The sequence below is a fragment of the Thunnus thynnus genome, chromosome 12, assembly GCF_963924715.1.
Source record: "Thunnus thynnus chromosome 12, fThuThy2.1, whole genome shotgun sequence".
NCBI classification, from domain to species: Eukaryota; Metazoa; Chordata; class Actinopteri; order Scombriformes; family Scombridae; genus Thunnus; species Thunnus thynnus.
In genome coordinates this window covers 30,016,413-30,042,737 of record NC_089528.1, presented here as the reverse complement: position 1 = coordinate 30,042,737, position 26,325 = coordinate 30,016,413, and the positions used below count along the sequence as shown (strand labels likewise).

At 40.0% G+C, this 26,325-nt stretch overlaps 1 protein-coding gene across 3 annotated transcripts in view; it reads right to left on the bottom strand.

Moving 5' to 3' along the window:
• The window catches only part of efr3a (EFR3 homolog A (S. cerevisiae)), a 150,569-nt gene that overhangs the window by 24,738 nt on the left and 99,506 nt on the right, over positions 1-26,325 (bottom strand). For all 3 annotated transcript variants that reach the window (XM_067606809.1, XM_067606810.1, XM_067606808.1), the window contains 7 exons: positions 20,317-20,395; positions 15,320-15,455; positions 10,998-11,189; positions 9,375-9,489; positions 5,448-5,499; positions 2,784-2,956; positions 1,296-1,371 (listed from right to left, as the gene is read on the bottom strand). In XM_067606809.1, coding sequence (XP_067462910.1) covers positions 1,296-1,371; positions 2,784-2,956; positions 5,448-5,499; positions 9,375-9,489; positions 10,998-11,189; positions 15,320-15,455; positions 20,317-20,395 — 823 coding nt within the window. The remainder of the gene's footprint in view (positions 1-1,295; positions 1,372-2,783; positions 2,957-5,447; positions 5,500-9,374; positions 9,490-10,997; positions 11,190-15,319; positions 15,456-20,316; positions 20,396-26,325) is intronic.

Sequence of the window (26,325 nt, the reverse complement as noted above, 5' to 3'; positions counted from 1 at the left end):
CTGGTGGTCTGTGGGGGAAAATCCTTATTGGGCCGCAGGAGGATTTTTCGCTGCAATACCGCGAGTGACCTCTGGGATAAACTGGCTGCAGGGCTGAGCTGCGGCGCCCTATCCAGCTCTTATTATACATCCATGTATCGGACTTGTCATTTTTACTCCGCACGTTTTTCTTCTTTGTCACAAGCAGATACCTATATTACCCACAATGCACTGCTGTCACAGTTCTGCTGTGTTATGCTAGTAGCGGCTAACGTAGCCTGCAGCTGCCTCCAGCAGAGACGAGGAGGTCTGATAACCTCACTTCTCTCTGACTCTGCATCACCAGATCTTTTTTCATTTTTCAAACTTGTAGTCTTCAACCCCGACGGACGACAGATCACTTCAGATAATTTATCAGATTTCACAGCAGCAGCTCCGTCTGGAGACACAAAACGCTTTTATACTCCTTTTATCACAGAGAACACCTGGAAACACACGCTGAGGTGGAAAATCACTGGAGTTCCCCTTTAAATAAGAAAAATACAACGTTTCTTCCGACAACAGCAACATGATATCTGTTAGTCACATAAATGCCCCGAAAAACAATTAAGCATCTAAAGAAAGTGATCTTCTGTGTTTGGGAATAAATTCCTCCTGGTTCAGAGCAGAAACACAGAAAATAAATAAGAATCAACTTCAGTTAACATTAAATTAGACCTGAAAGCTCTTTTACAGATGAAGTAAATATTTAAATCTTACATGAAAGCTCCAATAATTAATATTTTATGTAAACTTTGGATCCAATTTCCAGCGATGAAGATGAAGTATCTCCAGTAGTTTTATTATTATACGTACAATATTGACTTTCCTCAATTACAACCGTTTTAAACTTCTTTATACATCCTCTCATTGACATTTCAGAGAGAGCTTTAGTTATATTGAGCTTTAGTTATATTGAATAACATAATATAATTGTTGAAGACTACTTACAAACACCTGAAAACAGCCTTTGATGTGTAAAATCAGTCGACTTCCCCTTTAAAATGTGAGTTTTGCTGTTATTTTTATGTTTTGTTGCAGTCTTGAGACATTTTTCTGACAGATACCTGCAGTTGATTCATTTCTTCCTACTATGATTAAGATTATTTTCTTTTTTTACTGATAATTTTTGTTTCTGTTGTAAACATGTAAAAGAGTCACAATGTGTTTCTAAATTAAAAGAGCAGTTTGAGACTTTTCAATGAATGTTTTGATATTCTTTGATGCTTTAATCCACAGTAACTTCTGTAAATAATAATTAATAATAATAAATCTACCTTTTTCATAAATGCGACGTCCTGCTTGGAAATCTTCTCTCTTTTAATCTTCAGTGCTGCGACGTTGGGAATGATTCTGTATCAAAGACAAACAAATAAAAACACTAAATCATAAATCAGTCCAGTCAACAAAAAGGAAACAAAAGAATCATTAACAGTCTTCTGCAGGGCGTCTACAGTTTGTTTACATGTGAAACTGGTTCCTAATTAACCAAAACTATAGTCTGTATCTTACAAACGCAGGTGTCAAATTAGCAATATTAAAATGATTACAACCGACTGAACCACATGTAAATCATTCTGAACATTTTCTTACCACCAAAAAAATAATTTACTGTCATAACGAGACATGATATGACAATAACATGTTTAATGATCTCATGAGGAGAAAACACAAAGAGATTTTCTTATATCAACAATGTTTTCCCTGAAACATGTAATTAATCTGAAATAAAGGTTCAAGTTTCTTCTTCATTGCACAAATAAATCTATTTCCTGATATCTTTACAGACTATAATGTGCAACACTGACTGATAGTGTGATAAATACTATTCAGCTGTTTATGTTTTCTGTATCTGTGCTTCTTCTCGTTAGTGTCTAACAAAGCAGCTCAATGTGGTTTTATTCAGTTTATGTTTCTATTAACATTCATATCTTCATGTATTTATTGTCTTGTATATCTTGTATCATGAGTCTCTGTGTTGCATGTTTTACGGATGTTTTTTATTAATATTATATATGTTCCGCATCAGTAACTTTGTTATTTCAATCTCATTCTCATATTCTGTTTTTAGGGTGAATCTGTAACGTCTGTCCAGAGACTACAGATGAAAAACAGCCTCTTGGCTAACGCAATGTTTATTAATGTGCACTGTCCCTGTTAAATAAACAAACAAATAAACAAACTTGTTTTATTTAATTGGATCTAATTTATTTATTTATTTATTTATTTTACGTTTTTATTGTTTTAATTCTTTTAAATATTTTCTGTCACTTCACTGACAGCTGGTCATTGTGTTTTATCATATTATAAGACGTATAAACTCTGTGTCCTCAGGGTACAACAGTGTATTTTGTGTCTGTCTGGTGTTATGTACATATAGAGATTATGTATCTATATTCTCTTTAAGGATATGTCTGGATATTCTTTATAATTTACTTATTATCAATGAATCTCATGTTTATTCCTCCTTTATTGTCCAAAAACTATTAAAAACACGTCAGTGAGCCTCATCCCTGCACTGGGTGACGTGTTCCTGTGATTTGTTGAAAATAAGAGAAATATAGAAAATGATCCATCCTTTAATCTTCTGCTCTGTGATCTAACGAGGAACATTTATTGTGATGTTGCAGTGATACAGCTCACTGTTAATATCAATCAATCCATACAGTTGTATTAGTATAGAACCGTTCATACAGGTTAACGCTTTGCAGGTCGACTCACACGTTAATAATAAGACGGTACAGGCTGACATGTGTACTTTGTACCTGATGCCGCGCAGTTTGGCACGGTTGTCATGGCGATCGATGATGTTGTGCAGGATCTCGAGCACCAGCTGCCTCAGCTCGCTGTCCTCCATCAGCGAGATGGAGAAGAGAGGATCCAGGAAGGGAGGCGGCAACGCAGCTGCCATGGACTTGGACTTAAAGCCGGAGGTTACCTGAGGTAGAGAGAGAGAGAGAGGCGGCGGGGGGGGGGGCAGGGGAGGAGGAGATTCTCTCAGCGTGATGCGATTAATCCACAGGGAGGGTCGTTGAGAAACACCGCTTCAACAGAGCTTAAAGGTTACGTTCACAAGCAGCTGAAAGTGTCCAAATGTTGACCTTTTCCCCTCGTACGTGACTGTGATCTGATGATTTATGATCAGTGTGAACAGCGGGAGGGCTTAACCACTTCTGATTTGTAGCAAGCACATGCTACAGAAACGCTTCCCGGGTCACGCGGTCGCTAATAACACAAATATGAGCTTTTATATCCCAGCGTTTCTTCTCTAAAAGGAGGAAGACACTGGACTGAAGGGGATATTTGACGTTTCATATTCTCACATCTCTGCTTCAGTCTGAAAAACACGTTTTGTTCTTTGTTGTTAAAATGCTGATCACAGCCTCCAACAGCCACCGTTTGATGAGAGTAGAGGCTGTTTGATTGGACGTCAGTGACATCACTGTCTTTACTGACGACTCGATGATGAAACATAAGAGTTTCATTCCTGAGGTTTGGTGCTGATAACAAAGAAAAGCATCAGAGCTAAAAGGCTGTGCTCCGTTTCCACTTCCTGTTGTCGCTCTCACCGTGTCTCCGGGTGGATTTCGTGCCGAGCGCCTTCAGTTTCATTCACACCTCACAGATGAAAACCAGCGAGTGATTCAGCTGCAGCCTTCAACCCCCGACTAGCAGCTCTAAAACATCTGTCTGTCTGCACAGTCACACTGACACCATAACTAACACACACACACACACACACACTCCTGCTGCCCCCCCCCCCGCCCCCCTTCAAGCTCGACCCCATCTGCAGCTGCATGTGTTATAAATATTTTGACCTTTCACCCCTCCTCCAGCTGCATCGAGAAGCCAGGTGGTGGCGAGGAGGGGAGACGAGGACAGACAGACGCTGTAATAAATTGCTCTGTGAGCGTGCACGAGGATGCTGCAGGAGAGGAAGTGTGTGTGTGTGTGTGTGTGTGTGTGTGTGTGTGTGTGTGTGCGCGTCACTGCTGGGTGTGTTGGTGCCACCTGTGCCTCCTCGTCTCAGCGAGATGAGAGTCTCTTGCTGAAGCAGATAATGAAGAAGGAAACGTCTTCAAGTGTTTTAACCCTCGACAGCCTGATGTCTAAACCGGACGATATTAAATTAAAATTAACGAGGAAGACTTGATGAAACTCAAACGATGCCGTTGTGACACTAAAACAGACTTTTATAATCAAATAAAAAATACAAAATAAAAAGAATAAAATAAGAACCACTGATTTACTTAATTATTCACAGTCTCCACTTCATATTGTCTTACATAATCACTATCGGCCATTGTGGAGTTTTCTTTCATTATATTTTCTATTTATTAGAAATAAAGCAGACATGTTAAAACTTTCTCCTCCTGCACATCTGAGAGACACTTCAAGGATGTTTAGAACAAAAAGAGTTTAAAGATTAAATGTTGAAGCTTTATTTATATATGACTGTGTTGCGAGCTGTTACCAATCTGTCTACAGTGAGTCAATACTTTCATGTCAGATACAAAACTGTAGTTCAACCAGTTATGTTCAATAAATCACAATTTAAAGCTGATTTGATAGAAATTAAAGGGACGTATCTTTCTATATTCTACTGTGAGTAGCGGCAGACGTCGTTGTCGCTGCTGCTCAGCAAAGTTTACATAAAGTTTCAGTCCAAATGTAGCTCGAATTTTAACATAATTTCTAGAAAATCAACATAAAAAGTTGAGATCAACAGCAGGTGGCACTAATTCTCCAGTCGGTGCTATTAAACTACCACAGAAGAAGAGAACAACAACGAGATGACGTTATTAAAAGAGAATCAGTCAAAGCTCAAACGATGGAAAACATGATGGAAATCTGACATTTCTGTTTGTTTCATGTATTCATGTGAGGAAGGTTACAGCCTCCTCATCATCGCTCCTCACAGATCTGATGCTCAGTCATCTTCAGTGACGTTTAGGTCACGTGATTCATGGACGTCGTCATTTATTCACTAAATATTTACATTTGCTTTGTGTCCGTTCACTACCCCCAACCTTTACTCCTCAGCCAGCCATAAAAACTTGTTTGAATTTTCAGGTTTTTTAAGCACAAATTGAAAACGCAGTAAAATAAAAAGGTCAAAATGGACGTTAAGGTCACCTGTGAGTTTTTAAGGTCACTTGGTAGTCAAATGAAAATTGTGACGACCCAAAAAATCACCCTACAATTCCCCCTTAAATTCCCCCTTAAATCCCCCACCAGTCAGATGAGTGAAAATCATCTTCAGGACTGAAACAGTAAATCAAGCTGCATTTGAGATTCTACAGTAATGAAAACATCAGTTTAAACTGTTCAAATCTGATTAAATTAATGTAACAATCTGTTAATCTGACCAGTGAAGGACTGGTTTTCATTCATCAACCAGTACAGATGAGTTCAAGAGAAGGACTCACCATGATGAGGGAGCTGAGCAGCATGGCCTGGATCCGCTTGGTGCCCTGATGACTGAGGAGGATCCCAAACAGCCCGACACGTCCCCAAAAACCAGACAGCAGCAGGACGAGGAGGAGGAGGAGGAGGAGGAGGAGGAGGAGGAGGAGGAAGAGGAGGAAGAGGAGAGGACATCAGTTATTCTGTCAGAACAAACACTACAACATTTTGTTTCTTTTGTTTCCAAATCTGAACACAACATTTCTAATTCGTTCAATATACAAAGCAGCTGTATGTAAACTCTCTGAATTATCCAAATATATGTTTTTTAGATACATATTTTCATCTCAGCTCGACTCCGAGGCTCAAACCAACATTATAACTGCAAGAAAAACATCCGAGGGGGAAAAAAAGCTGTAAAATCCTGTCTTATATTTTTTCTGTGTCTGAGAAGCCTTCAAACTCATTCATCTTTTACTGAGAGTGGACTTCCTGGTTTCTGTTCATTCATTCATTCATTCATTCATTTATTTATTACTCTCATTCTTTTTTCTGTTTTTGTGCAGTCTTCAGTCATATAACATTCACCAGGGAAGAACTGTGGAATATTTGACGGTTCACTCAATAAACTTTTTCACTGGTTTTTACACAACTAGAAACTTTTCCAGAGGTTTTGGTGAGAGGAGCAGCAGCAGCAGCAGCTCTGTGGAGGCTGCAGGAGGTTCCCAGCACCGCTCACCATCATCACTACTGGTGAATGTCTGATCTTTGTCCAACAAATGGACAGCGACTGCTGGGTGAGTCCGTCTCTATAACGAGGGTAAACGAAGGTTGGTGTACAGATGTCACAGCGTTGAAGGAAATGTGCTCTCCTCACCTACAGACTAGTTTCTGCAAAGCGTTTTATTCACTACGGGAGTTTTTCCTCTTTTATTCTGTTTACATCCCAGCTGCGTTAGAGAGGCCTTACAACACCTGGCTGACCAGATAACCAGCATGGAGCGCAAACATCCAGACTCCGTTCTCACCGTCCTCGGGGGGATTTTAACAGTGCAGACCTCAGCCGAGAACTGCCGAGATACAGACAGCATATTAAACGTTCCACCAGGGATAAAAACACACCGGACCGCTGCTACACAGTGTTAAAGAACACGTATCGCTGCTGTCTGGTTCTTCTTCTCCCAACCAACGAGTCAAAGCTGGAGCTACAGACCTGGACCTGGACCTGGACCTGGATCTTACATGTGTGTTACAGGCAGCTTCGTCAGGCCAAGGAGGAGGTCTACAGGAGGGGGGACAGGATCCTGTACAACCAGGACAGAAACCAAGAGGAGCTACACTGAGGCTAGATCCACACTGATACGTTTTTGTTTTAAAAAGCATAACTTGTACTAGCGTCCACACTACTCCGGCGTCTTCAAATCCCTAAAACGGAGACTTTTCAGTCAAACCGAGTCAGCACACGTGTATGGAAAAGGCCTAGACGTGAGAGTCTGACATCAACACAGTCATCAAAAAGGCCCAGCAGAGGATCTACTTCCTGCATCAGCTCAGGAAGTACAACCTGCCTCAGGAGCTGCTGATCCAGTTCTCTGCACATCCATCTGTCTGGTTTGGATCGGCCACCGAACAGGACAAGAACAGATGACAACAGTCAGGTCTGCAGAAAAGATTATCTGTGCCAACCTGTCCTCCATTCAGGACCTGCACACCTTCAGAGTCAGGAAACAGGCGGAGAAATCACTGCAGAGCTTCTCCTGTCTGGTTGACGCTACAGAATACTGTTCCTCCCGCTCGCCGTCACACTGATGAACAGTTAACTCACTGCAGCACAGTGAAATAACTCTGGACACTATAACACCCATCACACCTACAAATACTTTATTAGATTTAAATGCAAGACATAATGGAGTTTGAAGATTAATTAGCTAACGTTCACATCTAGACTGTGCAGATCAGACAGAAGCGTCACAACTTATTTCACTGTTTAGAGACTGAACAACAGACGATCTTCTCTACTTTCACTATCAGTGTACATGTGTTGGGTTCGGTGAGTCAGCGTTAGCATGATGCATCGAGTCATTTACAGGAAATATACCAGGGTTGAAATAAACTGTAATTATCCTTTAACACATGTAAGTTGTATGCAGCTGCAGGGGGATCCACAGATGATAAAGTCACATTTAAAAGCTTTAACATGTAACGCTGGACTCACAGAGCAGGCTAGAAACACACACACACACACACACACACACACACACACACACACACACACACACACACACACACACACACTCCTTCTCATCCAAAGTGAATTAATCTGTCCTCACTTCACCTCCTGGACGCCCCGCAGTGAATCCAGCTCCCGGGTCACTGACATGACGGCTGGCCTCTTCCCTCCCATCACCCCCCCCCCAAAAAGAAAAGAAAAACAAGCTAATCCCTCAGGCCTCGGGAGTGCAAGAACAGATAATCCCAAATCAAACGAAGACTGTCCTCCTCCTCCTCCTCCTCCTCCTCCTCCTCCTCACAGACCAGCTCTCTCTCTCTCTCTCTCTCTCTCTCTCTCTCTCTCTCTCTCTCTCTCTCTCTCTCTCTCTCTCTCTCTCTCTCTCTCTCTCTCTCTCTCTCTCTCTCTCTCTCTCTCTCTCTCTCTCTCTCTCTCTCTCTGTCTCTCTCTCTCTCTTTCTCTCTCTCTCCTCCTTTTCCAGTAATTGCTGAAGAACAGATATTTGACTCTGCAGCTCATCGGTGTTACCGAGCAGAAGTCTGAGAGGACGATGCTGCACGTTCACTGCATTTTAAACTGTCAACATTCAAGACCTTCATTATCTTCCTCACTGAGTCACAACGGGGTTAAACTCATATATGGATCTGATATCAGTCTCCTACTGAATATTAAACGTTGTACTGCAGCTGATATGATAAACGTTGACGTCTTTGCGCTACTTAAATGATCAACATTTTACGTTTTGTTTTATAAGTTTAAAGTAAAATTCTTTTACTTCTATTGCTCGTATTTTCTTTTATTATTATAACTGTTCTCTTACTGTTTACTTATCCTTTATTGTTGTCTTATTAATTATTGTTTTTATTATTTAAAAAGGAAGTCACCTTGTTTTAATTCTGCTATTTATTGTATCTGATTGACAGATTGTGCGTCTGTCAATCTCTTGTGAAGAACTTTGAATTGCATTCGACTCGTACGGCAGGTGTCATATAAATTAAGTGTTATTGATTGATTAATGTTGCTAGGCTACCACATTTCTCCCTGAGAGTTTGTTTAGTTCAGTTTAACCTGCAGGAGTTTTGTTTTTTTTGCCACAAAAGGAAATAATAATAATAATAATAATAATAATAATAATAATAATAATAATAATAATAATAATAATAATGATAATTCAGGATGAGTGAAAGTGACGTCCTGTACCGCAGGAACAGACGCTATGACAGATGACGAGGAGCTCAAAAAGATAAAATGACAAAAGAAAAAAATGTCACAGAAAAGTAATTTTGACACTTCAGAGAGCCGACAGGAGAGAGAGACACAGATGTGAGATTTATCTTCTGCTTTTCAAGGAAACTTTCCCCAACAGGATCAGTGTGGAAATGTGTTTCATCTTGAAGAACTTTTACAAAAACAGGTGCAAGAAAAGAGGACGAAGTCTTAAATTTGGGCAAATCGAGTAAATTCAGTTGGACTTTAAATAATAATGTGTCAACTGCAGTTCATTTTAAATCAGTCCTGTCTGAGTTAAATGTGTTAATTGGAGAGAGAAGATGGTTCGGAGCCAACGTGTTTAAAGCCAAACTGTCTCTACAGTCAGGACGATGTGTTTCTGGTAGCTGTGAGCTGATTGGCTGCAGCAGTGGCAGTGTGTGTGTGTGTGTGTGTGTGTGTGTGTGTGTGTGAACCTCCGGGGTCCTCGGCTAATGAATGCGTGACTCACCCAATCTTGACGGTGTCCAAGGTGTGGCAGGGGGTCCCGTACACTGGCACCTTGCCCATGATGAACATCATGACTTCGGCTCGCTGGTAGTCTGGCAGGTTTCCACCGAAGAAGCCTGGCAGGATGACAGCAGACACACCAGGGGATGATTCAGCGCTCAAACACAAAGACTACAACGTTTTGTTTCTTCTCTTTATAACAAGAAAATATTTACTCCTGCATGAGAAGCTTTGGATGAAAAGGAAAGTGGAGTTTGTCCTCCATCTTTTATAAAAAACAGTCGTGTTTAGAGCTGCAACATTTATAGAAATATCATCAGTAACTATTCTGATAATTGATCAATAATTTTAAAGCCATATTTCAAGTACAAATACCAATTATTGACTAGTTCCAGCTTATCATTCATGAGGATTTTTCACTTTTCTCTGTTTTACATCATTGTAAACTGAATATCTTTTGGTTTTGGACAAAACAAGATCTCAACTTGGGTTTCTGGAGTGTTGTGATGAGAATTTTTCAATATTTTCTCACATTTTACAGACCAATTAATCAAGAAAATAAACTGCAGATTTATCAATAATAAAAATAATCAGTAGTCGCAGCTGCAGTCTTGTTAGTAACTTTACAGCCAGTATGGACTGAAAGAATGATTACTGCAACTAACAATTATTTTCATTATCAATTAATCTGTTGATTACTTTCACCATTAATCGATTAGTTGTTTTATCTACAAAATGTAAGAAAACAGTGAAAAACGTCAAAAAAAGAAAAAAAAAAAAAAAAAAATCAAGGAGACGTCCTCAAATGTCCCAAACAAAGATATGAAGTTTATTGTCATAGAAGACTGACAACTTAATAACGACAACTAACGTTAAAAGTAAATTTAGGCTTTGCTGCTTTGCTTCCCGCCACATTTTAAAAAAGACGAGAGAGAGAGAGAGAGCAGCAGTGGTCGAGCGAGCTAGAGAGTGAATGGAGAGAGGGAGCGCTGGTAGCGAGAAAGTCGGTGAATCAGATCAATAAAACATTATTTCCTGATTGTTTCATAGCGGTTACGTTCCGGAGGACAAATAAACACACCCACACCCCCCCCACACACACACCTCTGCTCGACTCTGCGGCTGAATGCGGCCGTACTGCGAACCTCTTCCTCTGCTCCGCCTACATTCAACATCACTTTTCTGACGCTCGCTCTCTCGCTTACTTCCTGCCTTATTCCTTAAAAAGGAGTTACGCTACCTGCAGTTTCCCAGGCAACAACACAGACGTTGACTCGTGATTCGAGACAGCGCTGCTCAGAGGCTCCAAAACGCTATTGATTTCCGAGTGAATGGACATTTGGCGTTATTTTTGGCTTTTTATAAAATATTTTTTGGTCTGGCGGAGGTTCTCGTTGACCTGGCGGCTCACCAGGCCTGTACTGTTATAGAGGAAACACTGAAATTAATATTTTATCTTAAAAAATGACTCAAAACGAATAATCACTCATAAAAATAGCTTGTAGGTGATTAATTTTCTGTTCGTCTAATCGTTGCAGCTCTGATTACAGCGAGCAGTAACTCTTTCAACGTACAGACCTTCATCATGTGAGTATAATGTATTAATATAAACTTTAACGTGTACCGATGGTCTGGATGATGGCGTTCTGTACGATGCGCTCCTCGCTCTCTTTGCCGCTGCTGCCGCCGCCGCCACCGCCGCGGTTGGAGGAAACGCTGACGCCGGAGTTTCTCCTCGAGGTCTCGCCCAGCTCAAAGTCCACGCTCATCCTCAGGTGTTTGAGCAGAGTGTTGAACACCTCCAGCACGGTGGGACCTGCAAACACACACAAAGATAAACACAGCCGCCACAGAAGAGACGGATGCCATTTACAGACCGCTCGTCTTTGATGTCAGAGAGAAATAAGACGTGTGGCAGAGAGGCTGGAGGTTTATATTCATGTACAAAATATGAAAAACTGAGCGGTGCACATGATCGAGGAACTTGTGCGGAGAATTTAACCTTCGACCTTACAGGAAAAGACAATAACTTCCAGTTTAACAGATTGACTGAAGCAGAAATGAGAGTCACAGCTGATCTAACATGATCTTTACATGTCGGCTCTATTTTTACTGGATCAGCTCACGTCTCCAAAGTGTGAAATCCACTTATAAATGTCTATAAAAGCCTGTATTTATTGCTTAACATGAGTATTTAATTATGTTGTGTTTTAACACAACATAGTTTCTCTCATTAACACATTTTTTCTGTTTTTGTTGTCAAATAATGGAATAACTATAAATTATTAATAAATACTAGACTACCTAAAAATCATTATTTTATGATCAAAACATTGTCAGACCGAGAAAATTAGAAGCAACAAAAGGTTTTCCTGTTCAAACAGAACCACAAAACATCTCTCACCACATAAACAAGTTACAAAACAAGTGTTTATGCTGGTAAAACATTAAAAATATCAGCAAAAAAAACTCAAAACATAAAGCAGATGTTTCACTTCAGGAACGTTTCCAGTGGAGATTGAAGTCGCAGCAGAGCCGGAGTTTACATTCAGTGTCAAATTTACATCAAGTAATGTAATAAGAATGATTAGAGATTAAGGATGAAATTATATCCTACTGCTAACAATTTATGCAAACTGCTCATACATTTCTTTTCCACAGCTGTTCATTAAACAAGATGCGATGCACTTATTGGAAGATGAAGGAGCTAGCTAGCAGTTTCCCTCCGTTTCCAGTCTCTATGCTAAGCTAGGCTAAGCTAGGCTAATAACCACCTGGTTATCGAACACAGAGATGAAACTCATATCCATCTTTTCAACAACAGCTTTCAAAAATATTCTGGACTGTTCCTTTAACATTTAGACTTCTCTACGGAGGTGAAGCTACAGGTTGGGATACAGCGTCACGTCACTGTGCTAATCTACAGCAACGACACTCAGCTACAGGATCACAACATGATCCAGATCTGACACGTCCCCCATATGTTCAGACTCACAATACACTGAGTGACCAGAGAAAACCCTGTACATAGTGATGAATTCAACACAACGGTGCTAACATCATAGTTTTTTACCTTTATGAAGTTTTAGTATTTATTTTTCGTTGTCTGTGAGGAGTTGCATCGATTTGTTGATTTATCAATTATCTCCATTGTTAATCAGCAAATATCTTGATAATTGATTAATTGTTTCAGTCATTTTTCAAGCAAAAATGCCAAAAAAAGTCTAAAACAGATGGTAATCAATCACAGGTGTTACAGCTGAAACACAAAGATCCACAGTAGAGCTTCAAACTCACATCAAGAACAAATCCCCAAAAACTATATAATATACTGTAAATCCTCTATGACTACTTTATGCTGATACTGATGGGAATACGTTTTAAATCATCTGTATGTCAAACAAACAGAAGGAAGTTAGGTTTTATTCAGAGGCCCTTAGACCTGTGAACAGCCACAGTAAATACACTTATGACACTTTTGACATAATATGTGTGTATTTGTGTTGTTTGATGTTGTTGTCTAACAACAGATCAGCTGTTAATCTTTGTGTATTTCAACTCTTTATAACATCATATTTGTATTTTTATCTTTATGTGTGTGGATGAACTTCAGTTCTGCCTCAAATTACCCACTGAGGTAGAGTAAACATAAAGTATTTTTAATTCAAAATGAACTGAATGACACATAAGCTATATGGTTGCCTGGGTAACAGCAAGCGGCTTCCCAGAATCACCACCTGTCATTGATTACCATCATTTTAAGACATGTATATATATATATATATATAGCTATGATGTTTGTTAGTGCTGTTTGCTCTTGAAGAAGAGGTGGTTGAGTGAAAAACAAAGAAAAAAGAAAAGATAAGAAACATTGTGCGAGCAGAGAACAACAAACTGAACGTTTATTAAAGACGTTTCACCCAAATTACAAACGTTCGGTGCTGTCAGCGCCATAAACTAAGCTCCATTTACCTCCAGTCATTGTTCTGGGTGGAAGCAGAAATCAATTACCTGAAACCTGAACAAATAAAACCAAAACTCGTATTATTATATTGTGTCTTACAGATTGGTCTATTTTCTGGTTTCTCAGTGTATTTGTATATATTCAGATTACAATAATAAGATATATTGATATCAACAGAAACCTTTTGTTTGTTTGGCATTAACAAGCATCTCACATCCACAATCTGACAGCTTGAATCACCTGCTTCTTCATAATATTTACACCACAACTACCTTTGAAGTCAAGGATTCTGATTCAACTTTATGTTTTAATGGCTCAATTTCACATTTTTTTCTCAGACTTTTCTTCCTTCAGTTGGTTCTGTAACATAACTGTGCTGCCATTTCAGCCACCAGGACTCTGGAAATATACATTTAGATTCCAAGAAAAGGAGAGCATCCTGGTTAAATAAAGGTTAAATGAAAATAATAGAATAAAGCAAATATATATGAGGTGGATTTTGTTTCCAATTGTTGATAATTTATTGAATCTGAGCACATGTTGGTGATTCTGTCATCAGTTTACTGCTCTTCAGTGTTTCTGCTGCATGTTAACACACTGTGCTAATTGTTAATGCCAGACATCCAGCAGGTCTGTGGGGGGGTTTGGAGGGTTTGGAGGGTTTGGAGGGTTTGGAGGGTTTTTGGGGGGGGGGGGATGAGGGTGTAGAAACTGCTCTATTTCCACCTTAAATCTAACCACACCGTCATACTGTACCGAGCCACAGATTGGTAGGAATCTTGAATTGACTGTCAAAGGTGAAAACTTCACTTCTTTTGGAATCTTGCATCATTCCTATCGAGAGGAAAAGTTTGTTTTTTTGGCAGTAAAAACACACGTTAGAGGAGTTAACAGCATGATCTAAAGTTATAACATTTATTTAAATAAACTCACACACTGAATAGAAATCAAGTTTCTTACTTTAAAGAATTGTTTGCATTGAATGTTGTTCTTATTTTTCCATCAAAGGTGTCAAACTTCATGCTTATTTAATCATCAGGCAATTAGCACTTCAGAACATGATGAGAGGAAAACACATTTTTAAACACCTCTGATTATGTGTTTTTACTTTCTCTTCACATTTGTTCCTTTTCTGGTCCCAACCCATTGTTTTATATTTCAATATTTTTCTTCATATCTTGATAAAGAAAGTTATCAAAGTAAATATGATCTTCTCTTTAACGAGCTTCACCTCCGACTGTCAGATGTTTTTCTTTGTCTCTGCAGTCAGAGGTGTCGATACTGACACGTACTGGATCTGCGTCACTTCCACTGACACTTAATGCAACAAATATTATTTATAGGCCTGAATTATACCACATTATTTTATATAAATCGCAGCAACGTGGCGATTGATGTCACATTGTTTTGTAGCAGAAACATCTGCACAGAAGTAAATCCACTGAAATGTATTGATTCATCTAAAGGTTAACACTTCAAATTTTAATTAAAGTCTAATCATTTATGTCTACCTGTTATAATATGAACTTTAAAGTATCTAAACATCTGAGCTTTGAGTAATTTATTGATTTATTTTTATCATTTTTATTATGTTATCAAAAATGTCTATATAGGTAATTATATTTATTGGATATTTTAAAAATTGATATGATGTCATGGTATCAAAAACTTATTTTTACACTTTTAGACTGTACTTTCTTTATATTAGTGCCTGGGTTTAATAAATTAAATATTCCTCAGAGCAAGTTATAAAGCAAGTATCATGTTGGTGACTGTATTTCAAAGGATATACAACCCTGATTAACAGTGAAGTTGTTTTAACTCACATTATGAACTAATGAATAAAGGCAGCTCATAATCAAACGGGTTTTTTTAGCTGGAGAGAAAACAGTGTTACGGTACATCAAGTATTAAGATTCTTTTAACTGTAAACAAAACATTAAAGGCTGAATAAAAGCAGGACAGATGATCCTGAAACTCACCAACGGAGCCTTTAGCGGCGATGGCCACCGTCTCCAGGAGGACCTGGACGATGCCGGCTCTGACCCGCGGCGTGTTCTTGTTGTTGGTGTCGAGGTGGTTGAGAACCTGCTGGATGACGTGGTGGGAGTGCTGAGCCTGGACGACCACAGGAACGAGAGGGAGGATTTATTTAGCTACCGCACTATTCATGTTATACAATATTCAATATCATTACAGATGTAATAATATTCTGTATTACAGAAGATTGAGGGTTTGAATCCCTTCATGGTTGCCACTTATGTGGCGGCACTGATTCCTCTTGAACACAGATGTTCTGTAAGAAGTCAGAAAATCAGCTCCCAGCCACATAAAGAAATTAAAAAAACAAATAATGTTCACTTGGTGGAACCTCACAAGGTGTTGCACAATGTGAAACATTCCCTTAATGAAATAAGGCCTCTTTATTATGTATAAAAAATAAAGCCTGCAGGTGTTTAGGCTATCGTGGGACAACTTCTTGCACGATGGGCACTAGGAAACCAATGCAGGACACTTGGTTTATGTTATGGTACAGCGTGCAGTTTCTCTCCTCTCTTAAACCCCAGAAAAAGGGCGTCATCACACCCCGATTGGCCGAGAGGGGAATGCACCCAGCTGGGAGCCAGTCCCCACACTCTGCATCAGGTGATCTGCATAAACCCTCCGATCAAACCCAGACATGCAACTATCTGAATTCAGAACAGGGAGACAGGGAAATGATAGCAAGTCCCACATATGGGTGACTGATACATGATATTTCAACTACGAGGGAACCAGAAATCCACACCGACACTGTCAGCTGACTTTAACTCATTTAAGCAATATCACACAAGAGGGAGTTCTGTTATAGTGAATATCAGCACAGCTGTGATTCAGTCGTAGGTACGAGGCCACAGACTGAGTGCAGAAGACAACGCTGAAGCAAAAGTGAAGATAAATCACTTTTTTAAACCCAGAAGTTAAAAAAAATAAACTCGTCCTGCTGGTAAATGACTCCAGATTAGAGCAGAATCCAGACTGACTGGTGTGGTGGTCTGATGTGTGTTTATTCCTCCAGAAATCAGCAGCACCAACCTGCTCCCGCCTCTCTGCTCCAGAGCTGGACGGCTTTCAACAGCTGCCTGTCAGCAAGCTGTGGCTCAGTCTCCTGGTCCAGCCCCATGATACAAGCAAATTTATCTCTCAAGTTGAATATTTTCAACTTGCAGATACACAAATGATGTGAATTTCGCATATTCAAGTCATTCATGTTGTGTAATCTGCTTCTATTTGCATCTTTGCATTGACTTTATATGTAGTCTCACTGTGTGTTTGATGTGAACACACCGTTAAAATTCACAAATTCACATCAGCTTGACCTCCTGCATGCTCTTTGACCAATCAGTAAACTTAAGCTAATAAAAATGGAGAAGGACAATCAGATAATCATGACACAGAAACATCTGAGTGAAACAGCGGAGACATCAAACAAGCAGAGCAACGTCAACTTTATAACCTCGTCTGACACAAAACAGTCTCAACACCCAGAGTGCAGCTGTGTGACACGACACAGGAAAAATATAAAGACTTTACTAAATGGTAAAATGTCCTCTCTGAACGCTGACAGATGGTCATCGTTGGCCATACAAGCTTATGACAGTCACAGCAAATTGCATCTCTGACGACTACAGTATACGTGTTGTGTTCGAATTAATTCGAACAAATGATTTTTTTGTCTAACTCATTTAAACTTGACTTTTTGAAAAAGTGACAGTCTTAGTCTTTGCTGGATCTCCTCCAGTGTGACTGTTTGAACATCCTGATGTTGGTTAATGTTTGATCTTTCTGATATTTTAACAGCCCGTCAACAGTCACTGTGTCTCAGCTGGACCTTGATATGTGAAGAGCGACTGCTACAGGATGAATATTTTCTTTTAAAAAAATGACTCAACTCCTTTGTTTTTCGGCTGACGGCAGAGAGGAGAAACCCGGGGTGCGTTTGTTTTTCGTCACTCGGATCAAACAGACACCCGTCGCTGTCTCCTGGCAGACAGTCACAAACTCCCCCGGACAGATCAGAGAGACAAAACTCTGCCAACTCTTCACACACAGAGCTGGCAAACACACACACACACACACACACACACACACACACACACACATTTACTTAGGTTACTTCTGGGGACAAGACACAGACTTCCAACCCCAAACCTTAACCAGTGGCCCAAAAATCAGCTTTTTCCCCAATCGGGGACACAGCCGTCGTCCTCAGTCAGACAAGCCGTCCCCAATGAACCGGTCTTTAGTCTGAGATGTGTCCCCAAAAGTAGGATAAGTCAGACAGACACACAGCCAGCGCCATTGATCGTGTTTTATTTTATCGGAGGCGGCAGCTCAGAGTCACCTGGGAACCTGAGAAACCGACAGAGGACAGAGAGCGAGTGTCGGATGCGTGTCTGGCTGTTTGTAGCGGGAGGAAGTGTCGGAGGGAGCAGAGATGAACGCTGGGAAGATGTGATTGACAGCAGTAATAAGTGTACGAGCAGTCTGCAGGTAAATATACAGCAGCTGCAGATCTCTGCACAGATATTTGTCCTCTGCTGGATACCAGGAAATAATTATTGGGTATTTTGTATGCTGTAATCATACCGAGATGTTAGATTCTCTAAAAAGACATTTTCCAAAAGATATTTTGCATTTATTATTAACATTCAACATCATTAAATAAATGTGGAGCGATTAAAGCAAACCACTAATCTGCTTCATCCTGACTGTCAGCAAATACTTCTGAATTCAAACGTATGTTACATCATTTATTTTTCTTTATTAACTGCCCACTTAAAACCTCAGAGCCCAAAAAAACTGAAAAATACTGAAATCTTTCATATGAAACGACCAAAACTCAAACCAGTTTGTCTTCATGTAGGACCACATCACTCACAGCTCATTGAGAAAGATTTCAGAGTATTTAAGAATAAAATGTTGATACAATCAACACATTAATCTCTAAGAGACTGTACACAACACAACTATGTCAATTATGTCCACAAACAATAAAAGACAGTAGTGAGCAGATGTTCTCTCTCTTTCTGCTGGTACAATCTAGGGCTGCAGTCTGCTGCTCGATATGCTCTCCTCCGACTAAATTCTCATTGGTCGAATAATCTCCGTGTTATTTTCATAAGGAGAAAAGTGCTACATCAACAGCTTTCCAGGATTAATCCATTATTTCCTGCAGCGGGAGGGACAGATTAACAAATTACCTGTAAATCACCTACAACTTTGAACTAACGGAGACCGCTGGGTCAAACTGTACTCAACGTTTATTGAATCTGTGTTTCTCCATAATGACACAACCAGAACCCCCGCCAGGCCAAAAAAACATATTTCTTAATATTTGATATGGATATAAATCGACAGCGTTTGGGAGTCTCAGAGCAGCGCTGTTCCGGTACGTGAGTCAACCTATGTCGTTGCCTGGGAAACCACTGGTCGCGTGGCTCCGTTAAGGACAATGTTTGCGTAGCGAGCGGGAAACAGCGAGGGGCAGAGAAGTGACGGTGGATGCGAGCGGAGCAGAGGAAAAGGTTAGTAGTAAGTTGTCAGTCTGGCAGTAAATGTACAGTACAGACTACAGTGTGTCAGTTAATAAATGCTAAAAAGTCACGTCTGTTGTTTCCCCAAATGCTGGAAAAGTAAAGGAGGTTAGCTCCAAAGTTAGCAACAATGGGTTAGCATAACCTGAAGACACAAAACAGAGAAATACAGAACAGAGAGTTTACTGTGCACTCTGTCCCGTTACATTCCCCCCCCCCGCCGCGCGTGCGGCTAATCGATTAGTTGAAGATTATGTACGATTTTAGTCGACCAATGTTATAATAATCTAATGTTCTTTGGTTGACTACAGCTCTAGTACAATCAGTCATTCTCTTAAAAAGGGTCCATTTTGGTACAAATAAGTATAAATTTGCTCTGAGATCAGGCTCATAACAGCAAGAACTTGCTTCTTAAGGATCATGTTAGGAATCAAGAATAAAACATTTAATGTAAAAACCTCAAGCTGTTAAATCAGCCAGAAACCTGCAGGATGTAATCTACAAGAATAAAACACTGTACAGAGGTTTATAATACTAAGAGACGGGATTTAAACTCTGGAAAGTTATCACAGCCACGACTATTTTATATTTTGTCACAACGATCACGAGTTAAACAGTAGAAATACTTGTTTATGTGACGAAGGACTGTGCGCTGGCAGGTATGTGATTGGCTGAAGCAGCTGAGTGAAGTCAGGATGTGTTGCAGCAAAAAATTCTTGTTGTTTTGTTGAAAGGACTCATTAAAATAAATGAGAGGACTTCGCTTTTCACGCATGGTTAATGTTGGTCTGAACGCTGCAGGCAGGACTTATACCAACCCTCCAAACAAGCTGGATAAATCTAATGTTTGTTTTATAAAGATAATTTCCTGGCATTTTGCCTTCATTTGACAGTTGAAAGTGCAGAGAGACAGGAAACAGAGAGAGAGGTACGACGTGCAACAAAGGTCTGCGGCTACAATCGAACCCGAGAGTTTTCAGTAATATTGTATGAACCGTAATCAGGAGGCTGCAGGGGAGTAAATGTATCGCTGCTGATTAGAGATTTTCACTTTGTGGATTGCGGTTTTGGGGGGCAGAGTTTACTAATCCTAATGAAAGAAGCAGCACTGGCACTGAGCAGCCTGGATGAAAAGGGTCAAAAAAAATACCCAAAAAGCCACAACAGCAGCAGCAACAACAGAGCTGAAACAGAGCGAACATCTGATCGACTGTCTGTCTGCCTGTGGAGGCTTTCAGGACGCCGCTGAGTTCAACCGCCAGCTGGATGACAGCTCGTCAAGATGATTGACAGGTGTGAGATGCAAGAGAAAAAAGAGGGGAGGGGCTAACAGTACTCATAAGGTGAAGTACTTTAACACTCAAAACTGCAGTAGTGCAACATATTTGAATTAATAACTGTACCTGGATGGAGTACATGATGATTCTGAAGCAGGAAACAGCGAACTCGTTGGGGTCCCACAGGTGATGGTTGTCCAGGTGACTGAGGACAGAAAAACATGAGAGACAACATTAATATTATCAGTCATACAGCAGGAACATAAACAGTATTATTAATGTCCAGGGCTGATGGACCTCCAGCTATCTTCATCTCTCACTAATGATGTCAAAGACATTCAAATAAAATAAAAGCTGAGGTGAGAGCTTCTTCAAATCTGAGACAGCTGATGAGAAAAACAGCAGCGTTTGTCACTTTATAAAATGCCAACAAAAGGAGAAAGTTGGTTGTGTTCAGGCAACAAGAAGCACTTTGGTTAAGGTCGACCTGCACAGAGTAAAACAACGATACTACATGTTACAAAATATCGTGGTAATATAATATAAAGTATCAAGATTTTGGGACCCTGGTTTATACTGCAAGTAGTCATTTTCTGTATTAAATAGTTTTTACTACCATTCATACATATATGTAAATAACAACACACATTCTAACTATTTATGTATCTAAATTATTCAAATGATTTATATTTGTATTTGAACCTAACCTTCAAAACAAAAGTCTTAACAGAGTCTAATTAATGGCTGCGTTACTGTTAAAGGTCTGAGTGGGAATTAAAAGTGGGAATAAAGTCAGAGTTGCATTCAGCCGTATTACATTACTCTCTATAAAAACTGCAGGTTGTGTTTATAGTGAGAGGAGGCCTGCTACCAGCCGTAACTACTTGGGTCATAATGCATAATTTAAAAGAGAAATATATCCTCCCACTGTGTGTGCAGTGGGAGGAGGTCCAATGAAAATAAATTAGATTTGAAGTTTCTAAAAAAAAAAAAAAAACATACACAAGAAACAAGTTGACAAAAATTTGGAAAGCTCCTTCAGTCAATTTGCACGTTTTTAAAACAGTCCCAAAGTTCAGCTCATCAGTTTCTATAACTGATAATGAGGTAATAATAACATCAGTGGAGCTTTATTCCAAACTGACCGACTGATCATGAAGAAACAGATGAACCTCGATAAATGTCTGAATATTGAACTCATTTGTTTACATCTGCATCGATGTCGATGCTGCTGCTTTGACTTCAAGCACTTCCTGTTCACGCTGCACAACAATCACCTGGTTTACTTTTGATACTGAAGACAGTGTTTACTCCTACAGTCTTATTCAGGCCTGGTGGTACGCACCGAAAAACCCTTAAGAGACGAAGCACGCGAGACGGCATGTTCACACGGTCGGCTTCAGTCAGGTGGCGCAACAGGCGGTCTGCAATTTATACTGTCATTAAAATGTTTGTTCAAGACTTAAAAGAAAGTGATCGCAAGAAGGGGATGAGTTAATAAGCTGCATTTATTGCATAAAAACTTCTTCCACTTGTGTATTTTTTACTTGACTCCAGAGTTTTGGAGGAAAACGTTGATATATTTGTTTGTCTGTTACCTGTGCTAGAGTTTTTTCTTTTTTTTGTAGGCGGTGCCATGTTCACGTTAGCTAACCCGCATCCCATAAACTCTCGCTCTGCAGTAATTTCAAAGGTGGCATCACATCAATAGTTTCCCAGGCGACGACACAGAGGTCGACTCATGTTATGGAACAATGTCGCACAGAGGCTCCCAAAACTGATGATTATTTTCTGAATTAATGGATATTTGGTGATATTTTTGGCATTCAAAAAAGACTTTTTTGTTGGCCCGGTGGCCCACCAGGCCTGTACAATTGTGGGGGAAACACTGGAAGATAACGTCTGAATCTGATGGTCATGAGACAAGATCTGAAGCTTTTTTATATGAATTCAAAATGGATTTATGGACGTCTGACAGAGATCCTGACGCCACTGTAAAGAATGAGGACGTATATGTCGTCTGATTTTACCGAGTCATGACTCTGAGAAGAGGAGGTGGTGTTATATTTGCAGTAAATTATGTCAATCAGGTTACAGGTAGGGAGAGAGGGGCGACTATTACTGCAAAAATACTGATGTTTCTCATCTGTGCATATTTGTTTACACTCCTATGACTTTGTATGTTGTCCTGTACATACACTATAATCATGCAGCCAAACTGTTTTACAGAATAAAGAGCTGCCTGTAGACTCCGAGGTAAAGATAGACAGATATAATTAGATAATGTGGAGGAGGATCGAATATACAAAAAGCATAAAAACTACAACAAATCAAAAGGAAAACCCCCCCCGAGACATCCCGCCGCCGATCACGGGAGGCTAAAAAGGTGAAGCGGATCCATGTGTTTAAACGTGAACTTGGAGCTTGAAGCCGCAGAGGTCAAAGGTTACGTGAAAACATCGTGTGAGTGTTAGAAGAAGACACGTAGATGAGCGTGAGCGGCAGACGGAGGACGACAGATTTAGTCGTCTCTGTGGGAGCCGACCTGCGACCTCGAAGGTAAACTCATCTATAAGATACATCTGATGTTTACGTCTGCTGTACAACACACACACACACACACACACACACACACACACACACACACACACACACACACACACAGGCAGGAGGTTGATTTATTCAGAAAAGATCTAAAAAGCCTCAAAGACAAAAGAAAGTCTTTTGTTTTTAATCTGAAGCTCTCGTCCGAGCAACTCACAGTTTGAGCTTTGACTCCTTTGTAGAAAAATAAAGAGATCGTTTTACTACTTCAAGATAAGAGGAGACAAGAGATACAGCAGCGAGGAAGAGGAGGAGGAGGAGGAGGAGGAGGAGGAGGAGGAGGAGCTGCTGCTGCTGCTTTTGTCTTCATCAGTTGATGCTTGTGTCTTTAATTCCCTTCTTTTTTCCAGCTTCCCAAATGAACAAAATGTATATATATTTTAAATCATAGTTTTGTATCTGTTCCTTTCATAGTCTGCATACAGTAGGTTCTAGTGAGGTCGTGTTTACAATCATCATCTATTTGAACTCCTCTAATGTGGTTTTCACATGTTAGTGAGGAGGAGGAGATTTTTACTGGTTCTGAAGCTCACTGATGATGGAGGGAAGTTATTTTTCAGTGTAAAATGCAAAATCCTTCATCATTTTAAAAAAAAGGATGAATTGTACAAAAGGAGATAACCACGTCTAACAACATAACAGTATATAAATAATCACAAAAAGCAGAATATGTCTCCTTTAATAAAGAAGTCAGGTTTTATGATAATGAAAGCTGTACATAATAATAAATAATAATAATAAATTAGATTTATATAGCGCCTTTCAAAACACTCAAGGATGTTTTACAAAAAAGGAGAAAAAGAAAGCCGAGTCCGAGGACCGCAGGCTTTGGGAAGGTGTGTGTTGGTGGAGGAGGTCTGAAAGGTACTGGGGGGGTCCAGGGAGTGGAGGGACTGGTAGATGAGGAGGAGGAGTTTGTAGGATAAAGAGTAAAGACCAACTAGGGACAAGAGTTGAAAATTAACAATATCTATAAACTCTGTGTGCAGCACATCAGTTTCATGCTCTATACTGGTATTATGTTAAATCGTCTCTATCAAATAAATAAAATTCAAATTCATGTTGACTTACAAACATGAACATACGTCTCATCCTGCAGCTCAGCTTCCTGAACCGAACAAACATCCACCGCTAACGTCAGTTAGCGACGCGCTGTCTGATCATGACTTGTAGCAGCAGTTTGTTTACTTTGTTTCCAATGAAACATTAAATTTCATCTACAGTTTACATGTGTGCTGAACCCAGCAGGGGTGATCCGCACAGGTTAACAGACACAAAGAACACACTCTGTTCTGCACAAAACACTCATGTTTTCCACCACGTTCCTCCTTCTTTGAAGGTCGTCGCTTTTCTTCACACATGTAAAATCTTTTCTTAAGAGCTGCACCGTAAAACCCGGGAGTTCATCAGGAATATTTCAAACATCTCGCTACATCTCTGACTCTCTGACCTCGTGCAGTTTTAGAGGCTTTTCATCCACACGAAGCCAGCGAGACTTCATTCAAGCACCCGCACCATCAAACCTCCACCTCCTACCGGACGCCGACCTCCTGTCGACCTCATTCGCTGTGTTTTCTCTCCTCGACACGTTTTCAGCCCCTGGACGTGAGGTCGACCGCTCCTCTGCTTTCCTTCAGGATTGTTTCTCACTCAAAACGTGTTTTCATTTCACTGATGGGTTGATTAAACTGTTTGAAATGGGGGAGGGGGGGGGGGGGGGGGGGGGGGGGGGGCTTCACTTCAGTTTCAATATAACTAGTGTTGGTGAAAGAAAAGCAGAGAACAGATCTAAAGAGGATCGGAAGGAAGTCTGTTGTATGAGAACAGTTCACCAACATGACGTCAATCCAAACCCCCCAAAACCCTCCTCCTCCTCCTCCTCCTCCTCTTCCTCCTCCTCGTTAACCCCAAACCCTGCTATTTATAGTCTGAAGACGCTGCCTCTTCCTCCTCCTCCTCCTCCCTGCAGGAGCACTGCAGACAGAAGGAAAGACAGACGAGAAGCTCAGCAGCTGTTTAATCGAGAGAATCATTAAAGACCAGACCCGCTGAGACTAGAAGGTATTCAGTCCTGCTCCGCCGCTGCAGCGTCTTCAGTTGCATGAAGGATCTCTCTCTCTCTCACACACACACACACACACACACACACACACCTGCATACATTATATTTAACTTCAGTGTGGGCGGCCCCACTGGGTTTGAGATATGAAACAGTGGAAACCGCTTATAGTGATCAACAGCTTATATGGATCAAAAAGCTCTGAGACAGAATCAGTCCCATACCAAGGCTGTTTATATAATTTGTTTATAGTAATCAAGTAGTCTGCTTACAGTGTTCATTTTGGGTCTTTTCATATATGACAACATATGGAGAAAAAAATTAAAACTACAGTAATTCTATATATATATTTTTTTTAACTTTACTCCCTTGATACACGTATGATATGTACTCAGCAGCTGTGGCGCTTTTATTGCCTCGCAGTGACCCGTCTGCTGCCGGTTGGTTACCTGAAGCTGCTGCGTGTACGTTGAAGTCATGACAGGAAAAAGTCTCCTTGAAGCTCATGACAAGCTGCCAAAAACGAGCCAATGTGTTTGAAACAGCTGATCTGTATTTTGAAACAGTCAATGAAATTCAGTAAATTGTGAAGTTGATCGTTTCATTACTTTATATTCATGTAATAAATAAAATAAAATAAAATGTCAATTAGATGGTAATCTGCATGAGAAATAAAGAAGAAAAAATGTGGTCATAATAATCACCTGCTTATAGTGATCAATACGACCCAGACAGACGTGATCAGTATTAGCAGTTTCCACTGTTTATTGGAAAAGCTGCACCTGACAGTCCTGAAGTCTGTATGTCGAGTAAATGACAAACAGGAAATAAGAGAAAAGAGAGGAAACTATAACGTTCCTCAAATGAACACATGAAACAAACAGAAATGTCAGATTTTCCATCATGTTTTCCATCGTTTGAGCTTTGACTGCTGCTCTTTTAATGACATATCTTCTTCTTCTGCAGTGGTTTTAATAACACCAGCTGGAGAATTAGCGCCACCTGCTGTTTATCTCAACAACCCAACTCTAATATAAATATTCTTGTAACATCTGTAGATGGAAACATGTATTAATTTGAATATTCTTTTGTCGATTTTCTAGACAGTCGGTTAGAATTTGCGCTACATTTGGATAGAAACCTATTTAATCAAATAGTTGTTGAGATATTTCAGTTTGGACCAAAGTGGTGAACTGACAGACTTTGCCATTTCTACATTCATGCCGCTATCATGGCAAAAAACGCTAACTGCAATATGTTATGTACACCCTTGCAAAGTTTTACATACACAGTACTCTAAAATATTCAGCTAACAGCCTGAAAATAAAGGTGGAAACTTTTCCTCCTCCTGATGTTTGTGTTAAGACGAGACGGTTTGAAACACAGGAAGAGAGTTTGGTCAATTCAGCTTGAGTTACTGCTTCATGTTAAAAGCTTCCCACTGACAGGAGGCTTTTATTGTGAAGGAGACA